We start from the raw sequence: 27,468 nt of genomic DNA, 5'->3' as shown, positions 1-27,468 counted from the left end.
TGACAAAAACAATTTCTCACACACAAAGGCACATTGCTCCACAATATCCGTTGATAACATAACCAAAATACTTCATTTTTATATATATATATATATATATATATATATATATATATATATATTACTATATGATTGCCAACTTTGAATTAGTGATTGATTAGTTTACATTATGAAAGCCCCTGTGGATAATCCAAAAGCAAGTTTCACCAGACAAAGATAAACACAGGATTTCTTCACCGATAGGACCCTTCAAAAGAGCTTAACTTGCCCTCTAACTTTATAGGATTCTATGTTTATTCTAATGGGAATGAATGAGCAAGAAAAGAAGAAAAAGTTAGATAAAATTTACACTTTGTCTAAAAGGTCAAAAAGCAGATACCCCACAAATCATCAATGGGGCCTACATTCACTCTAGGTAGAGTCATGGCAGAATTAAATCAAGGTAAAAACTTTTAGGTAAAAAAGTTCTCATTTTTTTCATGTTGGGTTGAAAAATTATGTAAGGGTGAGACTTTTTTGCCTAACCCATGTGTTTGCTAGCAATACTTGATTTTGTACAAACATGCATAAAGAGGCTTTTCACATTGGCAATGTTGAAATCTTGGGTGGTATGTGATGCACCATGGTGCAAAGGAAATAGCTAGAATACGTGAAGAATCAATTCCAGTGGGAACATTTGTTTTGCTAAAGAAGATCATCAAGACAAGTTAAGAATCAGTTTTAAACAAGCATTCTTGTCCAATGAGTCTTCTATATAAATTAAATAAACACTTTTTTTTTCCATGTAAAAATTGGTCGGATCATAGTTCAAAAAATTGTCTTTTTTTTGCTCTAACATACTATTTGTTGCTGACTAAAATTTATTAAAAACTACGTAGAATCGCGATAGTTCATTCGATAAGGTGTTTGGCTGATGAAATTTTGTGATTTCAAATAAATGATGTGATCAAAAGAATATATTGAAGAATGTGTTGCAATATTGTGCCTTCTTGTATATTTTTTCTTTGGAGGGCTTCATTGTGAAAAGTATGTACATTGTCTTCCAAAGAAGCATTTGAGATTAGTGTTGATGTTCTGGTAAGGGCACAGGTTCATTCAACTTTACAGAGTTTCTGAAGTGATGGCATCAAACCAGATCCTGAGAGAACTACAATGGGCTCAGCAAGCCATCAAATCAGAGGGCCTAAATCTGCACAGTATTTCCTTCTACCTCTCCCAACCAACTTCAGGTTGTTATCAAGAAACAGAAAACTCCATAAGCATAAACATTTCCAAGGAAGAGCTTCCATTCTTTTCCCCCCTCTTGACAACTCTAGCAGCACCAGGGAAACACAACTCCTCCTTGAGAAACTTGGAGTTCCACAAAGTTGAATGGGACTCAAAACAGGTAAGACATCTTGGCACTTTGCTGGGGAATAACCAAAATGTACAACATTTGGTTTTTAGAAGAAACAGGTTCAATGGAAAAAGCCTCTCAGACCTTTCTGACATTCTGAAGGCAAATAAAGGGATCAAAGAGATCATGCTTTCAGAATCAGGCATAGGGTCTGTTGGAGCGGGACTCATTGCTTCTGCTCTTAGGGTGAATGACAGTTTGGAGGAGCTGCAGATATGGGAAGACTCAATAGGGTCAAGAGGTGCTGAGGAGCTTTCGAAGATGATTGAAGTTAACTCAACACTAAAACTGTTGACAATTTTTGACTCAAATGCCATCACAGCTACACCTCTTATATCTGCAGTTTTGGCAAGGAACAGAAGAATGGAAGTTCATGTTTGGAGTGGGGAGAATAGGGAAAAGAGTTCCAAGGTGGTTGAGTTTGAACCTGAGAACAGCACGCTTAGAATTTACAAGCTTAACCTCTCAGGGACTTGTAGAGTTACCTGCTCTTTAGGCATGAACTTCACTGTGAAGTCCCTTGACATGACCGGAGTAAGGCTAAAATCCCGGTGTGCCAAGGAATTTAGGTTGGTTTTGGAACAAAACCAGAGCCTCAAAGAGGTAAACTTGTCTAGAACATGCCTTAAAGACAAGGGCATTGTGTATATTGCAGCAGGCCTCTTCAAGAACAGAACCCTGCAAACCTTACACCTGAATGGAAATTGGTTCAGTGGAATGGGTGTGGAGCATCTATTATGCCCTTTGAGTAGATTTTCAGCACTTCAAAGGCAAGCTAACATTACTTTGACATGTATTACTTTTGGAGGAGAAAGAACAAGAATAGGAAGGGATGGTCTAGCTGCTGTTATACAGTTTCTTATAACAAATGAAACAGTGAGGCAGTTGAGAATTCACGATGATGAGAGTTTGAGATCAGATGACTTTGTTAAAATCTTCAGGAGTTTGGAGAAGAATGCTAGCTTGAAATGCTTGTCTCTTCAAGGATGCAAACGTGTGGAGGGAGAGATATTGCTGAAGACAATTATGGAGACACTGCAGATAAATCCTTGGATTGAAGACATTGATCTCTCCAGAACACCTTTACAAAACTCTGGAAGGACTCAGCGGATTTATCAGAGATTAGGCCAGAATGAGAAGACTGAACCAGATATGGATTCTGTCAAGGACATGCCTCTCGCAGAACCCAAGAGTTGCAGAGTTTTCTTTTGTGGCCAAGAATGTGCAGGTAACGTTGAGTGTAACTTTTCATCTTTAAATAGTTTTAGTGCAAAGTAAAATGCGTAATTTTAGATACTCAAAATTAATTAATTGTTAAAAGTGAAAACCATTTCATATAAATAGATGTTAAAACTATTGATTAATTTCATGGCACACAATCTCAAAACTATGTAAGTAAAATAAGCAAGTTCATGCAACCAAATTAAGCTCCATTATTTTCATATCAACATAAGCTAATAACGAGTCAACTTGAAGCATTGTTGATAGTTTAAATTCATACTTTTCAGGCAAAACCGCACTTTGTCATTCAATATCACAAAATTTCTCTGCTTCGGCGCTTCCCTACTTGGATCAAGTCAGAACAATAGTGAACCCAGTGGAGCTGGCTGTCAAATCAGTAGGAATGAAGATAAAAACTTTCAAGGATGAGGATACAACGATTTCAATATGGAATCTTGCTGGTCATCACGAGTTTATATCTCTCCATGATCTCATGTTCCCAGGGCATGGGAGTGCATCATTTTTCATCATCATATCAAGTTTATTCAGGAAACCAAGTAACAAAGAACCAAAGAGCTCAACAGAAATTGAAGATGACCTGCAGTATTGGCTCAGGTTCATAGTTTCCAACTCTAAAAGAGCAATACAACAATGCATGCTACCAAGTGTTGCTATTGTTCTCACACACTCTGACAAAATCAACCAACCATCACAAAATTTGCAGAGCACAGTAGAGTCAATTCAGAGACTCAGAGACAAGTTTCAAGGCTTTGTTGACTTTTACCCAACTGTATTCACAGTTGATGCAAGATCATCAGCATCAGTTAGTAAACTCACTCATCATATCCGAACGACAAGCAAGACAATTCTCCAAAGAGTGCCTCGGGTTTATCAACTTTGCAATGATCTGATACAGATTTTATCAGACTGGAGATCTGAGAACTACAACAAGCCAGCCATGAAGTGGAAGGAATTTGGTGAGCTATGCCAATTGAAAGTTCCACCTTTGAGAATTCGATCAAGACATGACAACAAAGAGAAGGTAGAAATGAAGAGAAGAGCTATTGCTACCTGTCTTCATCACATTGGAGAAGTGATTTATTTTGATGAGTTAGATTTTCTAATTTTAGATTTTGAGTGGTTCTGTGGTGAAGTCCTTGGTCAGCTCATAAAGTTGAATGTTAGGAAGCAGCACTCCTCTGAAAACAATGGATTTATTAGCAGGAAGGAATTAGAAAAAATCTTAAGAGGAAGTTTGCAGAGCCCTATTCCTGGTATGGGTTCAAAGGTGTTTGAGAATTTAGACGCTAGTGACCTTGTGAGGATGATGCTAAAACTTGAACTTTGTTATGAGGAAGATCCCTCAGATCCAAATTCTCTGCTATTGATTCCTTCCATTCTTGAAGAAGGGAGAGGCAAGCCTCAGAGGTGGCAGCTAAGCATGCCAGACTGCGTTTACGCAGGACGTCATCTTGAGTGTGATGATTCAAGCCACATGTTTCTAACTCCAGGTTTCTTCCCTCGTTTACAGGAAAGAGTTGCTCTACCACACCTCTTTTTCATAAGTTTCCCTGTTTCCAATTGTTTCTTGCAACTTCTTTTTCCTGAAATTATTCCATTCACTTAATACATCTAGTGTTGATTACTTTCTGATGGTGGACGACCTAACTCAAATGAGGTTCATAGAATGCAAAAGCATAAAAAAGTAGTTTGGAAAGACATAGTTATTTGCAAACTATTTACTTTTTCTTCAAACTGCCCTTTTTTTTATCTTCACTCCTAAATCTCTAAAGCTACAATATCTAGGATTTTGGATTTTCTTGATTTTTCTCCTTTGGTGTTGCAGGTGCACCTTCACAATAGAATAAAGGCTGTCAAGGATCAGCATGGTGCAACTTACAGTCTTGAGAAGTACCTTATTTCAATCAGCATTAATGGAATCTACATAAGAGTAGAACTTGGGGGACAGTTGGGTTACTATATTGATGTCCTAGCATGCTCCACCAAAAACTTGACAGAAACTTTAAGAGTCATTCATCAAATTGTAATCCCCGCAATCCAAAGTGTTTGCCATGGGATCACCTTGACTGAGAATGTGTTAAGACCTGAATGTGTGAGAAAACTGACACCTCCTAGATACAGAAAAACTCAATTTGCTTCTCTGCAGCAACTGAAAGAAGCACTACTTTCACTTCCAGCAGAAAGCATGTATGATTATCAACACACATGGAGTCCAGTCCTAGACTCTGGTAGGCCTATTCTCCAAGATGGATTTGATTTTGCAAGAGACCTTTTATCAGATGATGACTTCCGGGAAGTGTTGCATCGAAGGTATAACGACCTTTACAGTCTTGCACAAGAACTGCAAGTTCCTCCTGAAAATAACCCTGAAGGGCAAGGTCAATCTATAACCTTAAGAGATGAAGCTGCAAGGGTTGAACCAACCTTTGGTGGCATTGCAAAAGGGGTTGAAGAAGTTTTGCAAAGACTCAAGATTATTGAGCAAGAAATCAGAGACTTGAAACAGGAAATCCAGGGGCTGAGATATTATGAACATAGACTTCTCCTTGAGCTTCATCGCAAAGTGAACCACCTTGCAACCTTCAATGTCCAGGTTGAGGAGAGGAAAGTCCCCAACATGATATATTTTGTTAGGACAGAAAACTACACAAGGAGACTGGTCACCACCATGCTTTCTGGCATGAATGCTCTTCGGCTTCACATGTTATGCGAGTTCCGGGGACAAATGCATGTTGTTGAAGATCAGATGGGATGTGAAATCATGCAAGTTGATAATGCTGCTGTGAAGTCTTTGGCTCCATACATGAAGAAGTTCATGACATTGGTAACTTTAGCTCTTAAAATAGGAGCTCACCTTGCTGCTGGAATGGGGCAAATGATACCTGACTTGAGTAAGGAGGTGGCTCACTTGGCTGGCTCTTCAGTTCTCTGTGGTGCAGCTGGGGCAAGTGCAGCTGGCGTTTTAGGTGCTGCTGCTATGGGTCGTAGAAACAGGTCCATGGAAGGTTCAAGGGACATTCAACAAGACTTAAGAGCAGCACAGCAATGGGTGGTTGATTTCTTGAGGGAGAGGAATTGTTCCTCAGGGAAGGATATTGCAGAAAAGTTTGGACTGTGGCGAGTCAGGTACAGGGACAACGGTCAAATAGCATGGATCTGCAGGAGGCACATCTATGCAAGATCTGCAGAGATAAATGAAGTACCAATTTGAAACACTTCGAAATAGGAAACTTAGCTTCCAAGTTTTTTCTCTTCATTGTTTCGTGTGTTTATATTTCCATTATAAATGTGGCATGTAATGATGGAAGCTCATTCCTCACCATTATGTTATTTATACTGAGCATCAACCTAACTGGCTTTTAAGTAGAACTTTTTCTTCCAAATTAATGAAGATTGTGTTTACTTTTTATGCATTGTAAACGTAAATAAAAATATTATTGGAGTGTTTATATGAATAAACCAATAAGCAAATTTCTATGACAATTTGAAATACTTTTACACTATTAGAGTGCTTGAATGAATAAACATTACCGTTCAACAGAAGTTGTTGAACTAGGACAGGAAAATACGGATCTCAAAAGATAAAGATCCACGATCCTGCATGTATGAGTTTTTTCATGCGAAATGGAAGAGAGTAAAGTCTTGTAGATTCTGCTTCATCTACACTTTGCTTTCAGCATGTGACACCACATTATTACTAGTGCTTACTAATTATACACATGATTAATATCTGGTGAGATGAAATCTGATTTAACAATTATTGACATTCAAAACAAAAAAGAACGATGACAAAGGACGAAGGTAACACAAAAGTTCATGTAGCAGTTAAGATAGCAACAAGCTTGTGAGAGTACAAAGTTATATTCCCTGTAACCTACAACCAACATGTGATGAAATACAGAAGGGGAAACCACACAGGATAGTACATTATTTCACTTCACTACTAACATCAGTTTTCTTCTAAAATCTACAGTGACTGCCCGAATTCCCTTGAACAAGGGAAGCAAAAGATCAGAAGAAAGCTCTGCTACCATAAAACACACGGGAATTATTGCTCTTTGAAGGCTGTAGCTTTTGCTCAGTGGTTGAATTTCCTGAACTAGTCGGTTCATTTTCGAAGTCCATAGGGAGCTTCATTTTTGCTAGTGACTCAGTGAATTGCTGCATGCTTTTCATGTACATGTCCACTATATCCTGCTGCACCACCTTTGGCTCAGGCTCAATGTTCACAGACACAACAGGCTTAGGGAATGAGTCATCAGGAACCCAAGTAGAAGAATCACTGTCACCATCTTTGGCATCCACATTTTTGTCCTTTTTGGTGCCTGAAACTTGCTCCTGAACGGGAGACTTAGAAGCAGCAGCATCAGATGATTCTGAGCTTGCAGGCACGGAAGGGGAAGAAACCCCATTTGTTGACACACTGCTGGGTGGGGAATCAACCTTAGGTGGCTGAACAGACTCACCACTGCATGCTGAGAAGCTTTCCACAAGGCGAACACCGGCTTCACAACTACGATTTTCGGCATCAGAAGTAGCCAGGCTATCAGAGCACTGAGTCTCCTCACATGGAATGCCAAAGTATTCTGAAACCATCAAGTGGTCTTCATTCGCAATCTTCGGATCCGGGAACTCAATTTTGTCCATATCCCGGGCCAGAGATTCGGATGTTTCAGAATCCTGCACAGGGGCATCTGTGGCCACCTTGCTTGGCATTGCAGAAATTGCCATAACATCAGGTGAAGCACCAGTGTAAGAAAGTGTCAACTGAACAAAACCCGAAGGAGAATGGAATAGATCGGTTGAGGAAAGAGAGTACTCTTTCTCCAGTTTCCCATTCTGGACTAGAACTTCAGACAAAGGCACCAAAGCAAAACCAAGCAGCTGGTCTTCCAGATAATTCTTCACCCTGCTAAGCATCCATATCTCACACTTGAGAGAAGCATCAACAGTTCCAACATTGACTTGAAGATTCTCATTAAACACAGGGTTCCTTCCTCCTCCATTGATGGTTTTGGTAGACACAGTGTTCTCAGGATTACTGGTCAGGCAAATCCTAGCGTAAACATCTTGCTTGTGGTATATGCAAATGTTCTGAATGTCCCTGGCCTGATGTATGTAAACATCAAGCACTCCAAGACACTCATCTACATTTGACATGACAACTTCCTTCCCATTCACTTCAATGTCCTTGGACAAGGGACTAGAGTTTCCCGAGAAAACTTCAGACTTGTGCTTCTCACCCTCACCCAAAACTGAGCTCCTGAAGGGTGACACAACAGATTGTGGGGAATCCATGATGATATATCAAAGTAACCAGGAACCTGGCAAACAACAAAGCTACAAGAAAGTCAATTCACCCCAAGTTCAAGCAAACCAAGAAAGAAGACACAAATGATACCTAGAAGTTAAATCCCACAGCAAGAAACATGTGCTAAACAACCTAGTACTAGAAGAAGAACACTTAACTCTCTAATCCAGAACCTAGCTCAACAAAACACAAACGCAGACAAACAAACCCAAAACCTAGACAGAAGGAGATCCAAAAATAGAAACAAACTTCACTGCACATAAACCAAGATAGGAAGGAATAAAAGAAGAAAAGAGAGGCTACCCGAAAACGTGAGAGAGAAGTAGGAAGCCTGGACTTGAAAACTTGAGTTCCCTCAAAAGGCAACTCAGAATTAAGAAAACCAGAAGCAGAAGCCCCCAAAATTGAAACTTTCCAGTGAAGTACTCACAGACCCAGAATAGGCCAAGCTTAAAAACTAGCAAGAGCAATACAGGACAGTGCCAAGTTTCCTCATATTCCAATAAAGCAACCAACTTTATCTGTTTTCCTGCACACAAACACTACCAGCGGAATCCGAGGGAGGGCACGGTGACCCAGGACACGTCAGTCACAGAATTCTAAAACCACCCCTTTAAAAATTATCCTACAAATCACACAACAGCACTAAAAAACAAACTACAATTCAGAGAGAGAGAGAGAGAGAAGGATGGAAAGAAAGTGCATAAATAAATAAAGAAAGAAAGATTCAGATACAGAAGGAGAAGATGATGAGGTTTTATATTTTACCTGGCCTGTGTGGGAAGTCAAAGTAATAGAAATCTAGGGGTGTGGCTCCAAATAAAATCCAATCCACAATCAAAGGATGACCCAGTTCGTGAATCGAGGTGGTGATTTAGAAAGAACCAAAAAGCTGTGAACTTTGGTGTGTTGTAGAAAGGAAAGTGATGTTGGTGACTGCTTGTAAGAATGTGTATGGATCCGTGTAGGGAACAAGGTCGCAGAAGAGTGTGTATCTGGAAGAGTATATATGGGACAGGACACACGCACATAAACAAAATTGCATTTTTTTAGTGTACAACCACACTGGTTCATTCTAACATAAATTAAGATATTTATTTCATACTTATAATTGATGAAATATTCTAAAAAATCATAACAATTCACCAATAACAAAACTAATTAAGTTTATTAACACTTTTCATATGCATTTATTATTATGAGTAAAATAAAATATATAGTATTGGTGTAGGAGTATGGGACAGAGGTACCCACGCCATGGCCCCATGAGCAGCAGAGAGACGAATGAGAGAGGGTTTGAGTGGGTTTGTGGAAGTGGGACATCATCCTATGCTTTTAGTGCATATCATGTTACTTTTCTTTCCATACACATCAATGAACAACAACAACACCTATTATTTCTTTATATATTTTCCAACTTTCTACTAATTCTCTGTTCTATTCTATTCTACCATTTAAGGAATAAGGACCCCACTCTATTTTTCAACTCCTTCCAACACCATATGTTTCTGGTGTTCTTCAATCAAAACACCCTAATTCAATTTTTAAGAGAGGAAAAAGGGTAAACATAAAAAGTATCTATGAAATATTATGTATATAATTCCTTTTTCATGTTTTCTTTTCTTTATCTTTGGAAGCCATCAACCAAATATCTAGGTACATATTTATTAGACTTTATTATTCTGACAAAATCATTTATTATCATTACATCATGCTCAAACTTCTTTCTATATATATATAGAGAAAAACTTGTATAAAACTTATACATGTAGACAAGTTGAAACTAAGGGTCATTGGCCACATTAATAAGAAACACAACTCTAATATAAGTCTTGTAATTAGGGTTCATTCAAATTTTTTATTATTTTAATAGTAAACTTAAGGGAAAGCCAATCACCTACCAATTAAACTGTTTGTCAAAAGGAAAATTTTACTAAAGAAGTACACTTTTTTTCAAAAAAAAATTATCAAAAATAGATGGATTTTTAAAAAAAATTATCCATGTAAATAAGTTATGTCAAACACAAAAAGTTGTGGATACAAACACAACTCTAATTAAAAAAAATGAAAATCATGTCACCAAATTACTACTTCTTTAAAGATAAAAAAAAAAGAGAGAGTCATAGTTGTACATTATAGTATAAATTATTCACGAAGTAGTGCTTAGAACTACCATTTACCATATGTATTAGATATGTGCATTTAAAACATTTATATTTAGTGTTGAAAGAAAAAGAAAAAATTAGATTTAGACAAGTTTGGAAATTTATGAACCAGAACCTAAACTTACGAATGCCACACAACTTGACCAGTCAATCTACCAAATTACAAATTAAAGATTTTATTCTTGAACATAAAATAGTTTTATAGAGTAGTCTAATGATCATATATAATTTATTGACTTTAAACTAATTTTCTTTAAAATCATAATCACAGTGATTTTTCAACATTTAACCAAGTATTTTAACCAATTAGAAAAACTTATGTAAATAATATCAAGGTTGGAACTTTAAGAACCAGAAATTTTAAAAGGATAATTTTTCTTTATAAAAAGTTGGAAGGTTTTACGATTTATTTGGACATAAAATTTATAAAGAAATTAAAAATTATATGATTTTATTAGATTAATTTGATTACTTAATGTTAGATAATTTTGAATTTTATATTAAAAAGTAAAAAAATTTAAAAAAATATATATTCTAAAATTTCCTGTATCTTATCTTTGTATCATTTCTTTGTTCAAAATTTTATATGGTCTCGTCATTCAATTAAAATCGAGTCATTATCCGTATGTCACGGATATGTCACTCGGGACATACAAAACTCAACATCAATCTTATACGAAAGTTTATCATAATTATTTTTTATTGATATTGCTAGGTTTATTTTATTATCCATAAGTTGGCTTTGTTTTTCAATTAACATTTTTAAGTTTTCTTTGTTAACATAAATAAACTTTTTTTGGCTGGTGTTAAAAAAAATATCCCATTCATGAGAATTAGGTTTATTTTAAGTTAATTTTGGTTGGAGTTGTTTATTTTATCAACATCAATCATAAATATTTTTTTTACCAACATAATGATTTTTATCTTAGTCAATGATATCTAGGATATTCAATAAACAATCATGGATTTACACATCTAGGATATTCAACAAACAGTATAACAATTGACGCCTTCTGAAAGACCTGTATTAAGTAAGTCCTACCAGATACTAACACCCGATCCAATACCCAAAACTTAGATTATCAACAAATCCAAGAGAAATGAACAAGGTAAGTTCAATACAATCTAAGTCGTGCATCTCATATGTCATAGTGCGCATGAACTCCCTCGTTAATTTCTTACCACCTAATATTTTAGTCTATGTGACTTAGACTATCAATGAAGCTAGAGATCTTTGTTACCACATAGGCGTCAATACTTAATACACAAACAAGTATCAGTTCATACATTATCCCAAATGTATTTTAATTTCATACAATTTTCATCATTCACATATAATATATATCATTCAATCACATAACATTTAATAATTCATAACATTCAAGAGTCTTTCCAACATCAAAAACAATATTTAACTTCCAAACTATCAAAATTTAATATTTATACATGTTCACACAATATAAAATCAAACAATTTTATCAAATAACATTATTGCAAGAGAAATTGAAATTTTGGATATGTTCCCTCCACATTCAGATCTTTTAGTTTATGATACTATTGAAAGTTAAACTTAGCTCCCATTACCTTAAGCTTGTTTTCAAAGCAACCTCTAGAATTTTAGCCTCTTAGTCTGGATAAACTTCAAAATATAAGGGCCTAATACAAATTATCTAAACAAAACATAAATTTAATATATAGTAGAATAAGTTGAGAGAATTACTTTTCTCAACTGACTTCACCAAAATTACTTTTAATTCCATGAATTTTGCAGAAGAAGAGCTTTGGCTCGCCTAGTGACCAAATACACATTGTACCAATTTGTTCCAAATGTAGTATTCAAACAATCACATCATTACATGCACATTCATTCATTGCAAAACATTCAAAATAAACTAGTATTTTAATTTCAAATCAACCAATACCTCAATTCTAGGTGAAATCATTTGAATCATAAATCAACTTACTACATCAACTCAGTGTAATCTCATTTAAATCAAAATCAATCAAAATTCAAATTCAAAACTAAATCAAGATAAACTCATCTAAATCAGAGACAAACTAATACATCAATTCTTACAAGAATTTCAAAAAGCAGTATGATCATGTCACTTTCACATCCAGATTATCTAACATATGACACTATTAAAAACAAACTAGCTTCCCTTATCTATTTAGATACCAATTTAGAAATTATTTAACAATAATAGAAACTAATTTAGAAACCAAAATTCTTTTTAGTTTTTAAATGGTCTCTAATTTAGTTACTATTGCAACTAATTATTTTGGTTTCTAAACATTGGTTTCTATTTCATGATTTTATTGTAATGATTCTTTAAATTTGAATAACTAACTTTTTTATTTATTTATAAGCTTTTTATTTTAATATTAAAATATTTATGTAACATTCAATTGTACCATTTCTATTCTTAAATAATTTTTTAAATTTTTTTTGAAGGGGAGAAAAAAAATATTTTATTAATAAAAAATTGATCAAATAATTTTCTAAATCCTTAAAATTCACATTGTTTAGAATTTTCTCTAGTATTAATGAGACTATTTTGTTGTTGGACGTGAGTCAATATTTTTTTATTAACCTTTTCCGTGGTTATTTTATATAGATGTTTGTCAAGATTTTTTTTTTATTAACGATACAAATATTTTTTTTTTCTTAAAACACATAATTAAATATTACCTACGAAAGCTTTTTGTCAAGATTTTTTTTTCTAACTATGAAAACTTTTAATCAACTTCGACTATATTTATTTTTCTAATGTCAAACAATTTTTTCTTAACCAACATCAATTAAAAATTCAACAAAAAAACTCGTAGCTAACATCAATAGAAAATAACAACGTTTAGTGTGAATCGAGAAAAAAATATAATTGACCTCAACTAAAAAAAGTGTTGGAAGATTTTAGTTGAAAAATAACATTCATTCATTTAAAAACATCATCAACTGATACTTTTTAATTACTAATTTTTTAAATATTTAAATAAAATTGAAGTTGATGGTAATTGATTTATCAGAACAAAAAAATTTAAGAAATAAATTAATTTACAATGTAATGGAATAAAAGGTATATATGATCATGAGTATTAATTTACAATGTAAAAAATTATAAACTCTTAATTGATCATCATAAAAGAAGTGTTTAATTTCATTTAATTAAAATACTTCCCCACAACACAGCAAATAATGATTTAAATTCCTAAGAAGAGAAATGTTTATATCTAATATTCTAACTTACCATTACCAACATTAATGCTTCTAAATGAGAACAGTTGTGAAAAATTATGAAAATGCATGCCAAATTGGATGATAAAAAATGATTGACAAGAAAAAACAGAAATGATTAGATGGACAAAAATAGTGTAGAAGTGAAAGATTTTGAATGAGTATAAAAAATCGTGCACTTATTATAACAATAACTTTTGCACTTTAATTCTAGAAGTTTTCTGTTTTGATTCATGCATTGGGCCCAAAGCACCTTGTTCTTCCTCTGGAGGAAAATCTGCACCATAAATTGGTGCAGAGATAAAATGATAATAAGATTAATTATGGTGGGGTCTTGTGTTTTTTGAAGAAATGAATGAAGATGACCAAGTTTGAACATTGAATGAGTGTTAACTTTGTGTTTGAAATATTTGAAATTGCATCCATGGTAGGGTTCAAGATTCCTTAAGATGCCCTCTGCTGCTCCTGCTGACTTCTCCTTCCTCTTAATCATGCTTGCAAGAATCGGTTGGAAATACTTATTTTCATTCAATCACCATTTCATTCAATATTTTTTAACATTTTTTATTAAGTCTATGCATTAACCATTTCTTTTACTAATATTGGGATAATACTAAAATAAAATAATTAATTAAACTAATTTTAAATAAAAATATATTTTAAAGATTAAAAATTATTGATATCTAAAATATTTTTTATTATTAATAAAGTAATTTTTAAATTAATATTTAATTAATTATAAAAAAATAGTTACGAATTTAAATATTATTTTATTAATAGTTAAAATTTTTATAGTTAATTATATATTAATTTAGAAACTTTTTATTAATAATAAAAAATAATTATATAATAATAGTTTTTTTAAAATAATATCCAATTTAATTAATCTAATGATTAATTATTTTTTATTTTTAAAAATAATTTCTATTTAATGATTTTTTTTTGTAGACTTTAGATTTATATATTACTAATATAACATACCAAATAAAATATAAAATATAATATAAGAAAAAAAAATCTATCTTAAAAATATATATTTCTACTAACAACTAAATGAACAGTTACATTAATAAAAATGTAGGTGTACCGATTGGTATCGAACGAGTCAGTCTTGAGCCTGGTGATCGACCCACCAAGTTAAAGATGTTATAATTTTTTTCTAAATATTCCAGTATACTTATATACCAATATACCTCCCTATTAGTCAGGAATCACGATGCATATCAGTCAATAACTGATATATGACTTATCATGACAATGGCCTATAACCAACACTATAAATAAAATCTTATGCAGAGGTGTAAGGTATCCCTCCGACTGACCGAGCACCAATAACAAAATGAGAAGAGTTGAAGGAATGAGCAAGGAGCCTACTGACACGTCAATAATTATATAATCAGTTCTAAGTATTATCTAAACCCCTCTTTGTCTATGCGTACAATAGATCTTCTAAAATCCGTACATTAGAGAATAAAAAAACAATATGATGTGCTATATAGAACTTATAAAAAGTTTTATTGCCAGCACGCATATGTTCTGATTAATTATAAAGTTATTAAGTGGTAATTTTCAAGTTTAAGTAATAAATAACCTAGGCTAATGATATCAATTGGAATATGCACACTAAAATATGGGAATTAGGTTTTAAAATTTAAATTTGAATTAAACGTGATTTGTTTTGATTTGATATATCCAAAATTTTCATGTTCTATTTAATGACTTGATAAGAAGAGTTAAATTCACAAGAGAAAAATACTTATTTTATTAATTTATAACAATTACGATTTATTGACAACAAAAAATACAACACAAATAAGAATATTTGAATAAAAAAAAAGCAATTTAAAGAAATTATTTTTAAAAGACGAATTCAAATTTTTTTTCAGGATTTTTAGTGATGTTTTTCTATTTTGTTTTTAAAATATACTAACTTTAATATATTTTAAAATATAAAAATTAATATATTTTAAAGACATAATATAAAAATAAAAAAATCAATAAAAAATTCAAATTCTGAAAAGACAATGTAACTTTCTCAAAAGGGTTTTACATAAAAGGATGAGTAGTATTTTATGGTATTTAACTCTTTCAAAATAACAAAGAATATAAAGTAAAAATAAAATAAAAAATGAAAGTGTGTATTTAGTATTTATTTTAAAATCCCTATATTACAAATACATGAATAGTGCATGTATAATTAAGAGTAGTTTTTTCTGCCTTTGATCACGTAGAAAGATTCCGAAATTTACGTGTGAAGACTTCAAACAAAAGTAGAGGAATTAATGAACATGACTCATCCCATAACCATACCATTAGATTTTAACCTCTTTTGACAAATTACGAGACTCAGACTTAAAATGTTAAGACTTTCAATTTGTGAAATTGAAAGTCACATATAAATCAATTAATTTAATTAAAATATAAACTCAAATTTTAAGATGATGTTATCCTACTATAATATTATTCACAAATATTTAATTTTATATTTAAAATTTTCAATTTCCAAGCTAAAAAAATGTAAAAAGTCTCATATCTAAATATATAAATCAAATACAATGAGTTATAGAAACTTAACATACATTCCAAGGTGAATGATTATTAGTAAACAGTAGTATTGACTTTGAGTGATATGTAAATTATTGAAAGATGGTAATGTTATATATGCAGTAGAATTTGTTTGTTTCTGAAAAGCAATGAAAGAAAAAAAAAAGGTAAAAGTAAAAAATGAGAATTTAATAAGAAGGCAATGACGCAGGGGATGATTGCAAATGTAACTAAAGAGAGTCAGCATAATTGAAAAAGATTAGTTGATGAATCAAAATGGTTTGAAAAAATGGGCATTTTGATCACTTTCATGGGGTTTTCTTAGATGCCTCTCTTTGACTTCATAACATGCAACTTACCTACTCCCTCATTACTCATCAATTCATCTACAAAATGCACAATAAATCAACAATCAAACTTTTCCAACATTCTTCTCCTTTTAAGGATCCCACTATTCTCAAAATAAACTATTTTATGGGTCTCCAACTTTTCATTCTATTCTAGTTTGAATAAAACATGGATATCAATGATTCTTCATTGTAAATATTTTACTTCAATTCTTCACTTTTTTATGTTGTTTTAATGTGTTTCATTTCTTTATGGTGAAGTCTTATTTATTTATGTCCATGTAGAAGTTTGTTTGTTTTGTTTTTTTACTTAAGTATTTAAGTATGGAGGATGTTATAGAAATATAATTTATTAGGAACTGATTTTTTTTTACTCTGGTTGAACATTTAGGATCTTATATTTTTTTTTACACGAGTTTTGAAACATTCTTTAAATATTTTAATTTATTTATTTTTATTAATAAAAAAATAGAAATTTTAGAAATTAATAGGTTTTATGAGCTTTCATTGAGAATATGATTTTGATATGTAATTACATTGGTAATATGTATATGAACACGAGTTTTCTTTTCCTCTATATTTGTATTTTCTATAGAAAGGAAAAAGGAATAATAAAAAAAAGTGAACAAAATATGTTATGAGAAATAAATAAAGACGAACAAAATTGTAAATAAAAATAGAAATTATACAAATAAAGACAAACAAATGAAAAATAAACTACAATGTAGTGATAAGATTCATTCACTTTTTATTTTTCTTTTTCTTATTCTTATTTTTATCAAATAATTTTATTTAATTTTATCTCTTATTTCACCTTCCCTTCTTCAACTAAATGCACCATAAGTGTCAACAAATAGATGTCTACCAATCATTTTTATTTAATCTAGTTGTGTCTCTTTTCATCCGCGATCTAATGATTTAGTGAAAAATTATTGAATAAAAGACCTTTTCAAAAGGTATAATCATGAGAAAAATATTAAATAATAATTTAATTTTCAGAATGAATTAATACCAATGGTCCCTAACCTCTATTTTAAATTATTGAATGTTGGCATATTCTATTTGAGTTGTTCTTCCATTAATAGACACTAAATTACTATAGATAAAGTGTGGTCCTCAATGGATTCAAGTAATTCCTTATTTTAAATGTGTGTGAACCCTCTTCCTTTCTTTTTGTTTTTGAATGTGTTTTTTTTTCTTGGACCTTCTTTAATTTTTTTGGATAAATGAGTAAAAACAATTTGTATCTATTAAAAGTTGATTTTGAAGAAGTTTTCATTTATTATAAAATGTTATTATGTTCATAATTATGTATATGAGATGTTTGAAGATTTTATTTTGTTAATATTCTCTTAACTGCTCCACTACAATAAAATCATGAAATAGAAATTAGTTTTAGAAAAAAAAATAATTAGTTTCTATAATAACTAAATTAGAAACCATTTTATGGACTAAATAATTTTTTGGTTTCTAAATTAGTTTTTATGATGGTTAAATGGTTTCTAAATTGGCATCTAATTTGCAACCAAGGTTTTTGCTACCAAATTTAGAAACTAAATAATTTATAGTTAAAACTTTGGTAGTTAATTACATACCAATTTAGAAACTATTTAACAATAATAAAAACTAATTTAGAAATTTTTTTATAATGGTCTCTAATTTAGTTACTATTGTAACTAATTATTTTGTTTTCTAAAAATTGGTTTCTATTGGATGATTTGTAGTGTTCTATCTTGTATGATTCTAACTTTTTTTTTCTTATGGTTTGAGAAACATACATCATGTAGAAAATTTATTTTGAACTGTAAATGATTTTTTATTCTAATTATAATATTTAGTTTAAATTAATAATTAAGTTTCAAACAAAATATAGTTTAGTTTGATTGATTTGAATGATAATTAATTAGATAGTATTTTGAACATATTCTTTTATAGTTTATCTTTATAGTACTGTGAATTTATGTTATGATTGTATTTTATATATGATATTACAAGGTGAAGACATATTTTAGAAAAAAAAAATAGAGAGTTCTAGAGAGAAAAAAAAAAGAGTTGTTTGTAATGTGTATTCATTTTGCATTTGTATTTATGTATTTTTTTTTGAAATACAAATCCTTTATTAAGTATATTAAAATAAAATCTGTATATATGTAAATAGGGAAATTTGGTGTTGGGTGAGCAAAATAATTGAATTGAATTGAGCTTTCAACAACTACATTAAATTAGTTTTAAAAAATTTAAACTATTTTTAGTAAAAGTTAAACTAAAATCTACAGGTAGTTTAAATTAAAGTAAAAATATATATTTGTGTGCATTGTTGATATGTTGATATTTAAAGATAATAGACCATTCATAAAAAAACAATATAGTCATTTTCTGCCTTTTTGAAAACTTCATTCTAAAGTACTCCAATCTCCCATGCTTCTTTTTACTTGTGCATCCCCATATGAATCGAGACTAAAAAAAATCCATAAAATCAAAAGGCTCACACACAAAAAAAAATAAAAAAAATCACAAGACTAAAATATCAATGAAAGTCACATACACCAATCCATAATTTAAAAAAAAAATCTATTTAAAAATAAAAAATACTTAAATTTTTGTATACTCATAAAAAACATTTATTCAAATTCAATATTAATTACAAATAATAATGAACATATTTTACAAACTATTTATCCTATTTCCTTCTTAAGTAGTTTTAGAAAGAGGCTAGCAAAAATAAAGGGTCAATATTGAGAAAATATTCAAAAGATGATAAATGATAGATTTATGAATATAACTTTTCTTTTACAAAATGATTAGTCTTCTTTTTAAATACAAGTTATTGAGTGAATGAAACTTAATTAATGAGATGAAGTTGGGTTAAGAATTAATAAAAAAAGTGTTATATAGAAAATAATAATTGAAAAAATAATTCATAAAATGATGAAGTATTTACTATATGAAAAGAAAAGTATAGAAGCATATTGCATGTGATGTGGATGATGCATGAGTGTAGAAATGAGGTTGTTGGATGGATAGTGTAGAAAAGAACCCTTTTCTAACTCTCCATTTCATGATGTTCCCATCAAAATGGTAGCTGCAGATTAATCATGCTTATAAATTAAAAATGTCAATTTTCTTTATTAATAAAAGTTAGTGTGTGTGTGGTGGAAAGGGACCAATGTATTGAAACTGCTAAGTAATGGTGTTTTCTTAATTAGCATGAATTCTTGTATTTCTGGAATAGTGTGAGTGACAACACACTCGGACAATAAAAGTGTATATTAATTTCATCTTTTCAGAATGTGTTAATCACACTTCACCCTCTTATCTATATGTCTTTCATCAAATATGTTCCTGTCAAATTTTTTCTCCACTTTCGTACCTTAATTTTCTACTTCTATTTTTTTTTAAATAATAACCTTCTAAGTATAATAAAGAGTGATTTTTTATTTTATTTTTAAGTGATGGTGATTAGTAATAATTGATTGATGATTGAAGCACGTTTGAAATTAAAAAAAAATTAGTAAGTTGAAAAAATCAAATATAAAAAATTATAAAAAATATTTACTAAGAAATATCAAATATAATGAATTTTCTCACTAACTCTCTTACACAAGCTCAAAGAAATGAAAGTATTACACTACAAAAAACACATGAAGAAATTAATTTTAGAACAAAAAAAATCAGTTGTTATAGTAACTAAATTAGAGACCATTTTAGAAAAAAAAAGAAATTTATTTTTAAATTAGTTTTTATTATTGTTAAATGGTTTATAAATTTATATTTAATTAGCCACCAAGATTTTTGCTACCAAATAAACCATTTAACAATAATAAAAACTAATTTTAGAAACCAAATTTTTTTTAGTCTCTAAAATAATATCTAATTTAGTAATTATAACAACTAATTATTTTTTGTCACTAAATATTAGTTTTTATTTCATAATTTTCTTCTAATGTTACTGTTGAAAAAGAGATATGAAGATGCAAGTGAGATTATTTTTTAAATTTTTAAAAAAGTTAAAACTTTTCACAAATAAATTAAGATGAAGTGCGTTAGAAATATTGGAGAAAAAGGAAAAATTTACCTATCTTATTTGTTTCGATCATAACAAAAATTGATAAAAATATATAGTTTTTAAAACAAGTTACTTTAACTAATGGATTGATAAAATGTGTACAAATTCAAGAATATAATAGTAAAATACATAAGAAAAGGTCTGAATAGTATAATTTGTAGATAATGTGTAATTAAGTTTGATTTTTATTTATTTAACTTCGTTTGTTTAATTACGAGTCACTGTTGATATGTGAATATACGGATTTGTGTAAATTATGTATTATTTATTTCTTAAATTATTAATCATTCATGATAAAATATGAAATACTTTACGTTGGTGTAAAGTTTTAAAAATGGAAATCACCGTGACTTGCTTGGAAAAACAAACACTAAAATTTATTTAGTGCCTAGAAATTAAATTCATGTAGTATTTTTTTCAATCGGCTAAAATTAATATTTAATCGACTAAATTATAATTAATTTACAAACGTCAAAGTATTAGGTAATATACAGAGCTTATTTGTTCATTTTTTTTATATTTTGATTAAAATAGACATAAATTATTCTGAAAATATTTGTAAAAGAGTTATTTCCAGATTAAATTTTATATTTTTTTAATCTAAAGATTTTACAGTTATAAGAGCTATTCGGAGAAACAGATATGTTCTCTAAGTCAACATTAATTAATGAGTTATATTTACAAAATATAACTAATTATTACAATACAAATATTATAGGGTTATATACAAATTTTATAAAGATAAATATTTATAGAACTAAGTTCCAAAATAAAATTCTAAGACCTCCCAAATGTTTCCGTGTTTGTATTAGTATCTACTCGTGTACAGTATCACAATCAACTCAGTTCACAATACGACAAGAAAAACAAGGTAAAGTAATGAAAATAAATTTCATAACATACTCAATACATGTAAAAAGAACCAATCAATTAGTCATTTATAAAAATTCTTTCAAATGCTATAGCTATCATATAAAATTTCAATATCAATTACATCATTCATATAGATCATAAATGAATCTATTTTCAATCAAAATAATTGGATTTAATTTTAATCCACAATACTTTGATTTCATTTCAATCATATTGACTACACATGGATCCATTTGTAATAATAGTATTTTGATTTTCTTTCAATTCCTAATACTTCAATTTTATTTTAATCACATTGACTACACATGGATCCATCATCTTTCGGAAGACTCATTAAGTATGTCCCTACTAGAGATTAACATCTGATCCAATACCAAAGACTTAGATTAACACACAAATATAAGAGAAAAGATCATGGTATGTTCAAACATCAAATATCGTGTCACTACAAGCGATCACAATGTGTATGAACTCTCTCATCAACTTCTCATCACATGATACCTTTGTCTGTTTGACTTAAATCAATAGTGAAGCTAGATGCTCCTTATTAAATATAGACATTTCATACTTAATGTATCATCAAATAATAGCTCATGCATTATCCCAAATGTATGACATTAATTTCATACATTTTTCATTATTCACATACAATTCATATCATTCAATCACTTAACATTCAAGAACCTTTCCAACATAAAAAAACAACACTTAATTACCAAATTATGAAAATATAATATTTCTATATGTTCACACAACATATAATCTAACAATTTAATCAAATAACTTCTCTACATTAGAAATTGAAACATGAGACCACATCCCCTCCACATCCAAATCTTGTAGCCTAGGGTATTATTGAAAGTTAAAGTTAGCTCCCCTTACCTAAAATTCATTATTGTAATGAAAATTCCAGCTCAATTAGGGAAACTACTCCAAAATCTGGAGACCTAAAGCAAGTTGTCCAAACATCGCCAAATTTCAATATATGGCAGAATAAGTCGAGAGGACCACTTGTTTTCAACTAACCTCACTAAGATTGATGATCAAATCATATGGAAAAATGAAGAATAAGAGATCTTTAGAGTAAATAAGAACTTAATCTATTTGAATTTTTGATCAGATAAATAAGGTATGAAGAAGATAATTTAGAGAGATGGGAAGGAGAGATATATAGAGAGAAGGGAATAAGTCAAAGAAAAAGGGGTTGGGGTGCTACTTTTGCGGGGTGTTACATAAATTAAATTTTTGTTTCAAAACATCTACCAATTAATTTTTTAATAACCCAATAATTAAATCAAGATCATAGTGGATAACATAAAAGAGAGATAAAAGGAAGATCATACAAAATTTATACGGTTCACTCTTCCTCTAGAGTTACATCCATTCCTAGTTACACCAGCTGAGATTCCACACTAAATCATAGTATCTTACAATACAAGACAACCAAGAACTCACCTCTTGAATCCTATAAGAGTGTTCTATAGTCACACAACTCAGTACTACAATTAGAAACCCTATCTAATTTTACACAATAGTACAAGAAAGATTCAGAATTAGAAAGAATACACCCTGAGTTTTTTTGCAAAAACATTTAGGTTTTGAAAAAAAAAACTAGAATAAGATATTCACCAATGCAAAAGTGATCAAAGAACACAAAGATTTACTCCAAGATTCAAAATGTTCAATTTGTAATTGTTCTCTTGCTCTTAGAATAATTCAAAATCTATCTCTTTTTTGTTAATAATTCAAAGTTCTGTAAAAGCATATTTATATTCCAAAAATATTTTTAATTAAAATTGAAACTGGTAGTTTTAATCGATTAAACCTTTGTTTTAATTTGTTGATTTTACTAAAAGTGAAAACAATGGACTAAATCAAGTTTTCAATTTATTAAAACTATATCTTTTTGAAAACTAAAATATTTCAAGTTTATTAACAAGTTACATTTGATTGAAAAACCTCATTTTCTAAACTTTTTAAAAATCGTAAGTGATTAACCAATTGATTCGATAAATCAATAAGTTAAAATATTCACTTTAGTCTTTAAAGACTTCAATAAATAACATTTTAACATATTAAAGTACCAATTTAAGCCATTACAATTTTCCAAACATAATCATCAAGTTCTAAACAATTTAAAAACAATGTTTTTAGTTTTCTAAGATCAATTAAATTTGGGAAGAAAAAACTACAAACCAATTACATTGAAATCAAATCTATATACATGATAAGACAAACATAGTCTTCATTTTTTATGATGTAAACATCTTAAATATTCATGAGAGTTTAAATGCATCAAACACAACTCAATGCAATCTTTAATTCCAACAAATTATTGTTGAATGTTATTAATATTGTAATTGTTGAGTTTGTGCCTTTGTACATTAAGTTATTTTTTATTAAGAAAATATTATGAGAAAAATTACTAGCAATTTTTTTTTATGATGAAATTGAAAGCTATATAACTGAAATTATGGAAATATAAAGAGGATTTGTATAATTTTTTAGAATTTAGATTAATTGAGATCTTATTAATTACTGTACAACTTAGAAATATATTTTTATGTTTTTTTTTAATTTTGTTTTTTGACAAATTATTTAAAATTTATATTGTATTATTATTTATTCTAGTTGTTGAATGTTATGCTTGATTGGAATTTTTGGAAATGTTAAATTTATAATTATTATGTATGTGATACTGTGAAATCTAATGTTTTTGTTAGTTTTGATAATTCACCCAAACATATGAGAGTTCGTCTAATGGAACTGAATCCAACAATGAATTGATTTATAATGTAAATTTATTAAACAAATTACTTTGCCTAACAAATTTGTATTGGAACTGTTTATGTATATATGAAATTGATATATAGGTTGAAATGAAATTTGATGAATGGATTGAAAGTGAAACTAATACATGTTTATGTTCAATTATCAATTTGCATGTGTATAATTATTTGATGATGTAATATTTGAGATTATTCTTAAACTTACATTTGAGTAATTATTATATATAAGTGTATAAATTGGGTATATAATGTTGGATTACTTTTTTTTTATCAGCATGTTGAAAAGTTGGGTATGTTGGATTACATGATTTGAAGTTGGGTACCTATGGTGGTATGTTGAACCAATCTTTGGTTTATAATATTGAATATATATGAACTAATTATTGAAAAGAGATATCATTACTTCACAAATGATTTAAATCATATAAATTAACACTTGAAGTGGTGAGAAATAGAGAAAATGTTCTTATATAGTTTGATTGAACAATTATTTGTGTAATAAATTTATCCTAACTTAATTATGGACTTAAAATTTGTATGTAGATCAAAAGCGATAGTAATTGTAAAGTGATAATCTTTGATAAAATATACTTAGTATTAATATTTGAGAATAATTTTTTTTTTGTTTAATTAGTTAATATATATATATATATATATATATATATATATAAAAGAAAGAGTTATATATGAGTATATAAAATTTATGTTTTGTGAATAGATGTATTTATATATAGTTACTTAAAATTTAAAATAACCTTATAAACTATTTATTGAATATTATAAACATATTATCTATCTATCATAAAATTGTTTGGTGTACTAAAAATTTAAGACTATTACACTAAAGCAAGATTAGCGAAGTTAATCAACAATCAAGAGTTAGGTAATACAATTCTAAACATAACCCAACTCCATAATCTGACCCAATAAGAGAAAGCTCATAATAATTATATAAATAAGCACAAAATTCAAGAACCAGTACGTCATAATACAATGCTCAGTGTATTGAGTGTCGAATATTCAATTTTGACTTGAGCATCAGAGTGTCTTTTGCAAGTACCATTTGAATCTAGACTTTGTGGAAACCAGGTTAAGAGGAGGAGAGTAAGGAGCTTGCTTGGAGAGAAATAGAAATGAAGACCAACTGACCGAGAAAGTAATGGAGCAACTTAATCGTTTTATTGATTCTAACCCATTCAAGAACACAACATCGTGAAATGTAATTAAACACTAAAGTTCCAATAACTTTCTCATGTACTTCAAGGTGATGTAATTCTTGTCATTTTTATATTTTTTTAGTTACAATAAATAAACATTTGTTTTTGGAAAATTTGTTATATATATATTTTTAAATTATTCCATAAAATTTATCAAAATAATTAAATCTTATTTTTTTTAAAAAGAAAATAAAAAAATCAACTTTGTTAAAGTGTCTTTTATGACAAATAATTATTAATATTTAAAGTATGATGTCTAACCTAAAAAATTTTATAATTAAAAAGAAAATATCCTTTATTTTATTCTAAAAAGATTGAAGGAAAGAGTCTTTAAATAATTAGACTTTTTAAAAAAATATTTTTCGGGAAAAATATTCTAAATTATTTAAAACAGTTGAACAGCTTTTATGCTTCGTTATAATAATAAATAATAATAACTTTTCATTTATTTTTTATACTTTAATAAATTCCTATCATTATTATTATTATTACAAATTACAATAAAATAATAATGTTCTGTTGATCTATGCTTATCGATAATTAATAATTGATGTCGGAAACGAAAGTCAAGTCATTTTTTCCTACCGCCCTCAACGACTACTTATTTTGAATATAATTTCCTCAATGGACCATTTTATCCCTCATTCTCTTGCAGGAGCGTTTTTTTTAAATAGATTTATTTTATAAAATTTTAATTACAAATTTAATTTTCTAAATCTGAGTAATTATATGTTATTCAATTATTAACATAAAATGTTACATATTTTTTAGTGATAATAATAAATTACTTATTCATATAGTATATTAATTTAAAATTATTTTAATATAATAAAAAATAAAAAGACATAATAAACCTTAATCGTTAGTAAGTTTTAATAGCAAACTTTAGATTTAATAACAAACTTTAACATTTTTTTATCATGACAAAAGTATTAAGATTTTTTAATAATTAATGATATATTAATTAAACCAAAATTATTTAATATTCAAAAATTAAAAATCTAAATATACAATCAAAATTATATAAGAAACAACATCACATATTTTATGATTTAAGTAATTTTTTTAATGCATTTCTCCGCTCTAAAACTAGTAATGGTTGTGGTTAATTTGAACTTTTCCAAAAAAACGACTTTTGGATAATTTCAAGAGACCATTTTGTTTAACTTTCAATTATATTTTACTTTCTCATAGGATTAATGGTCCACTCACATTTTCTATTTTTTTATTTGAATCGATATAATATTATGAGGTTAATACTTATACTTTTACAATATAAAACAATTTTACACAATTTATTACAAACCACCATGATACAATTTTTAAGATAATTATTGTAACATTCAATAAATATATTTATGAATTTTTTTATGATTTATGATTAAATGATAATGTAAATAATAATTTACTATATTTATTAATACTTTTTATGAATTTAGAGACTCAATTTGAAGTTGTTGACAAAAGAAATAAGTTGGAGAAAATAAAACAAAGATTAGTGTGTTAATTTGCTTTTTCTATTGCAAAATGTTTATCTCAGTCAATACAAAACAAGAACAAGAGTATAAATTCAAATGAAAAAAAAATGTTACTAACATAAAGTTGTGAAGTCCTAACAAACATTTACCTAATTTTCTCTGTATATTTTTCACATTCTTATATATTTCTAGTTATTTAATATAAATGAGACATTATTATTTCAATATTTGATGTAACCCATCCACAATGTATTGTGATTTGATTAGAAGCATGTACTTCAAAGTATATATTAAAAATAGCAATGGATGTCTATTATTTTTTGACAAAAATATATGTAAATTTTAATTTAATATATTCTTAATAAGTTTTTAAACGGTAAACTAACTTAAAATTATCTTATACAAAATTTAAATTATTACAAAAATAAACAATATAACTGCATGTATTTGTCATTAGATGACAATTTATCTTTTAAACTGTTAATATATTTCAATTAAATTCATAAATATAATTACTTTTTTAGTATATGAGTTATTATTATTATTATTATTATTCTTAAATAATTGAAAATTAATTGTTTAGGAAAATTGTATCTGGACACTTTTATTCATCAAAAAGAAGAATGAATTATATAACTGAAAAACAGTTATAAAAAATAAAGAGAGAAAATAATACTGTCTTTAAAAATATTAGATTAATAATGTAAATTATATATTTAACCTTTTCTTAACGCCGACCACTTTCTTTTATCATTACCTTTTTATTTAAAAGCAATAATTTCTTCATAAATCAAAAAGGACAATT

General features: G+C 28.8%; 3 protein-coding genes across 10 annotated transcripts; 2 read left to right on the top strand and 1 right to left on the bottom strand.

Moving 5' to 3' along the window:
- The first annotated feature begins 573 nt into the window (after positions 1-573).
- On the top strand, positions 574-6,045 carry LOC137831308 (protein TORNADO 1-like). The gene is made up of 2 exons (XM_068638931.1): positions 574-2,624; positions 2,905-6,045. Exons 1-2 carry the CDS (start codon positions 1,121-1,123, stop codon positions 4,242-4,244), a joined length of 2,844 nt encoding a protein of 947 aa, XP_068495032.1. The 5' UTR covers positions 574-1,120; the 3' UTR covers positions 4,245-6,045.
- LOC137833457 (protein TORNADO 1-like) lies at positions 4,291-6,045 on the top strand. The gene is made up of 2 exons (XM_068641805.1): positions 4,291-4,306; positions 4,411-6,045. The coding sequence occupies exons 1-2, from the start codon at positions 4,291-4,293 to the stop codon at positions 5,847-5,849; spliced, it is 1,455 nt and encodes a 484-aa protein (XP_068497906.1). The 3' UTR covers positions 5,850-6,045.
- A 395-nt stretch (positions 6,046-6,440) lies between these two features.
- On the bottom strand, positions 6,441-9,319 carry LOC137831309 (uncharacterized). 8 transcript variants are annotated; one of them, XM_068638932.1, is made up of 3 exons: positions 8,718-9,118; positions 8,253-8,491; positions 6,441-7,962 (listed from the first exon to the last, which is right to left on the bottom strand). In XM_068638932.1, the coding sequence occupies exon 3, from the start codon at positions 7,934-7,936 to the stop codon at positions 6,650-6,652; it is 1,287 nt and encodes a 428-aa protein (XP_068495033.1). In that variant the 5' UTR covers positions 7,937-7,962; positions 8,253-8,491; positions 8,718-9,118; the 3' UTR covers positions 6,441-6,649. The 8 variants fall into 8 exon arrangements, with proteins under 8 accessions (XP_068495033.1, XP_068495034.1, XP_068495039.1 ...); XM_068638933.1 differs by having other exon boundaries at positions 8,253-8,594; positions 8,718-9,029; XM_068638938.1 differs by having other exon boundaries at positions 6,441-7,978; positions 8,718-9,026.
- Positions 9,320-27,468: the final 18,149 nt, after the last annotated feature.

This window comes from Phaseolus vulgaris, chromosome 6 (genome assembly GCF_000499845.2).
Source record: "Phaseolus vulgaris cultivar G19833 chromosome 6, P. vulgaris v2.0, whole genome shotgun sequence".
Taxonomy (NCBI): domain Eukaryota; kingdom Viridiplantae; phylum Streptophyta; class Magnoliopsida; order Fabales; family Fabaceae; genus Phaseolus; species Phaseolus vulgaris.
This window is presented reverse-complemented; position numbering and strand designations above follow the sequence as displayed.

Coding starts and splice junctions, on each gene's coding strand:
- LOC137831308 (XM_068638931.1), top strand. CDS start 1,121: ATGGCATCAAACCAGATCCTGAGAGAACTACAATGGGCTCAGCAAGCC. Junction 2,625..2,904: donor TTGTGGCCAAGAATGTGCAG/GTAACGTTGAGT, acceptor CATACTTTTCAG/GCAAAACCGCACTTTGTCAT.
- LOC137831309 (XM_068638940.1), bottom strand. CDS start 7,936: ATGGATTCCCCACAATCTGTTGTGTCACCCTTCAGGAGCTCAGTTTTG.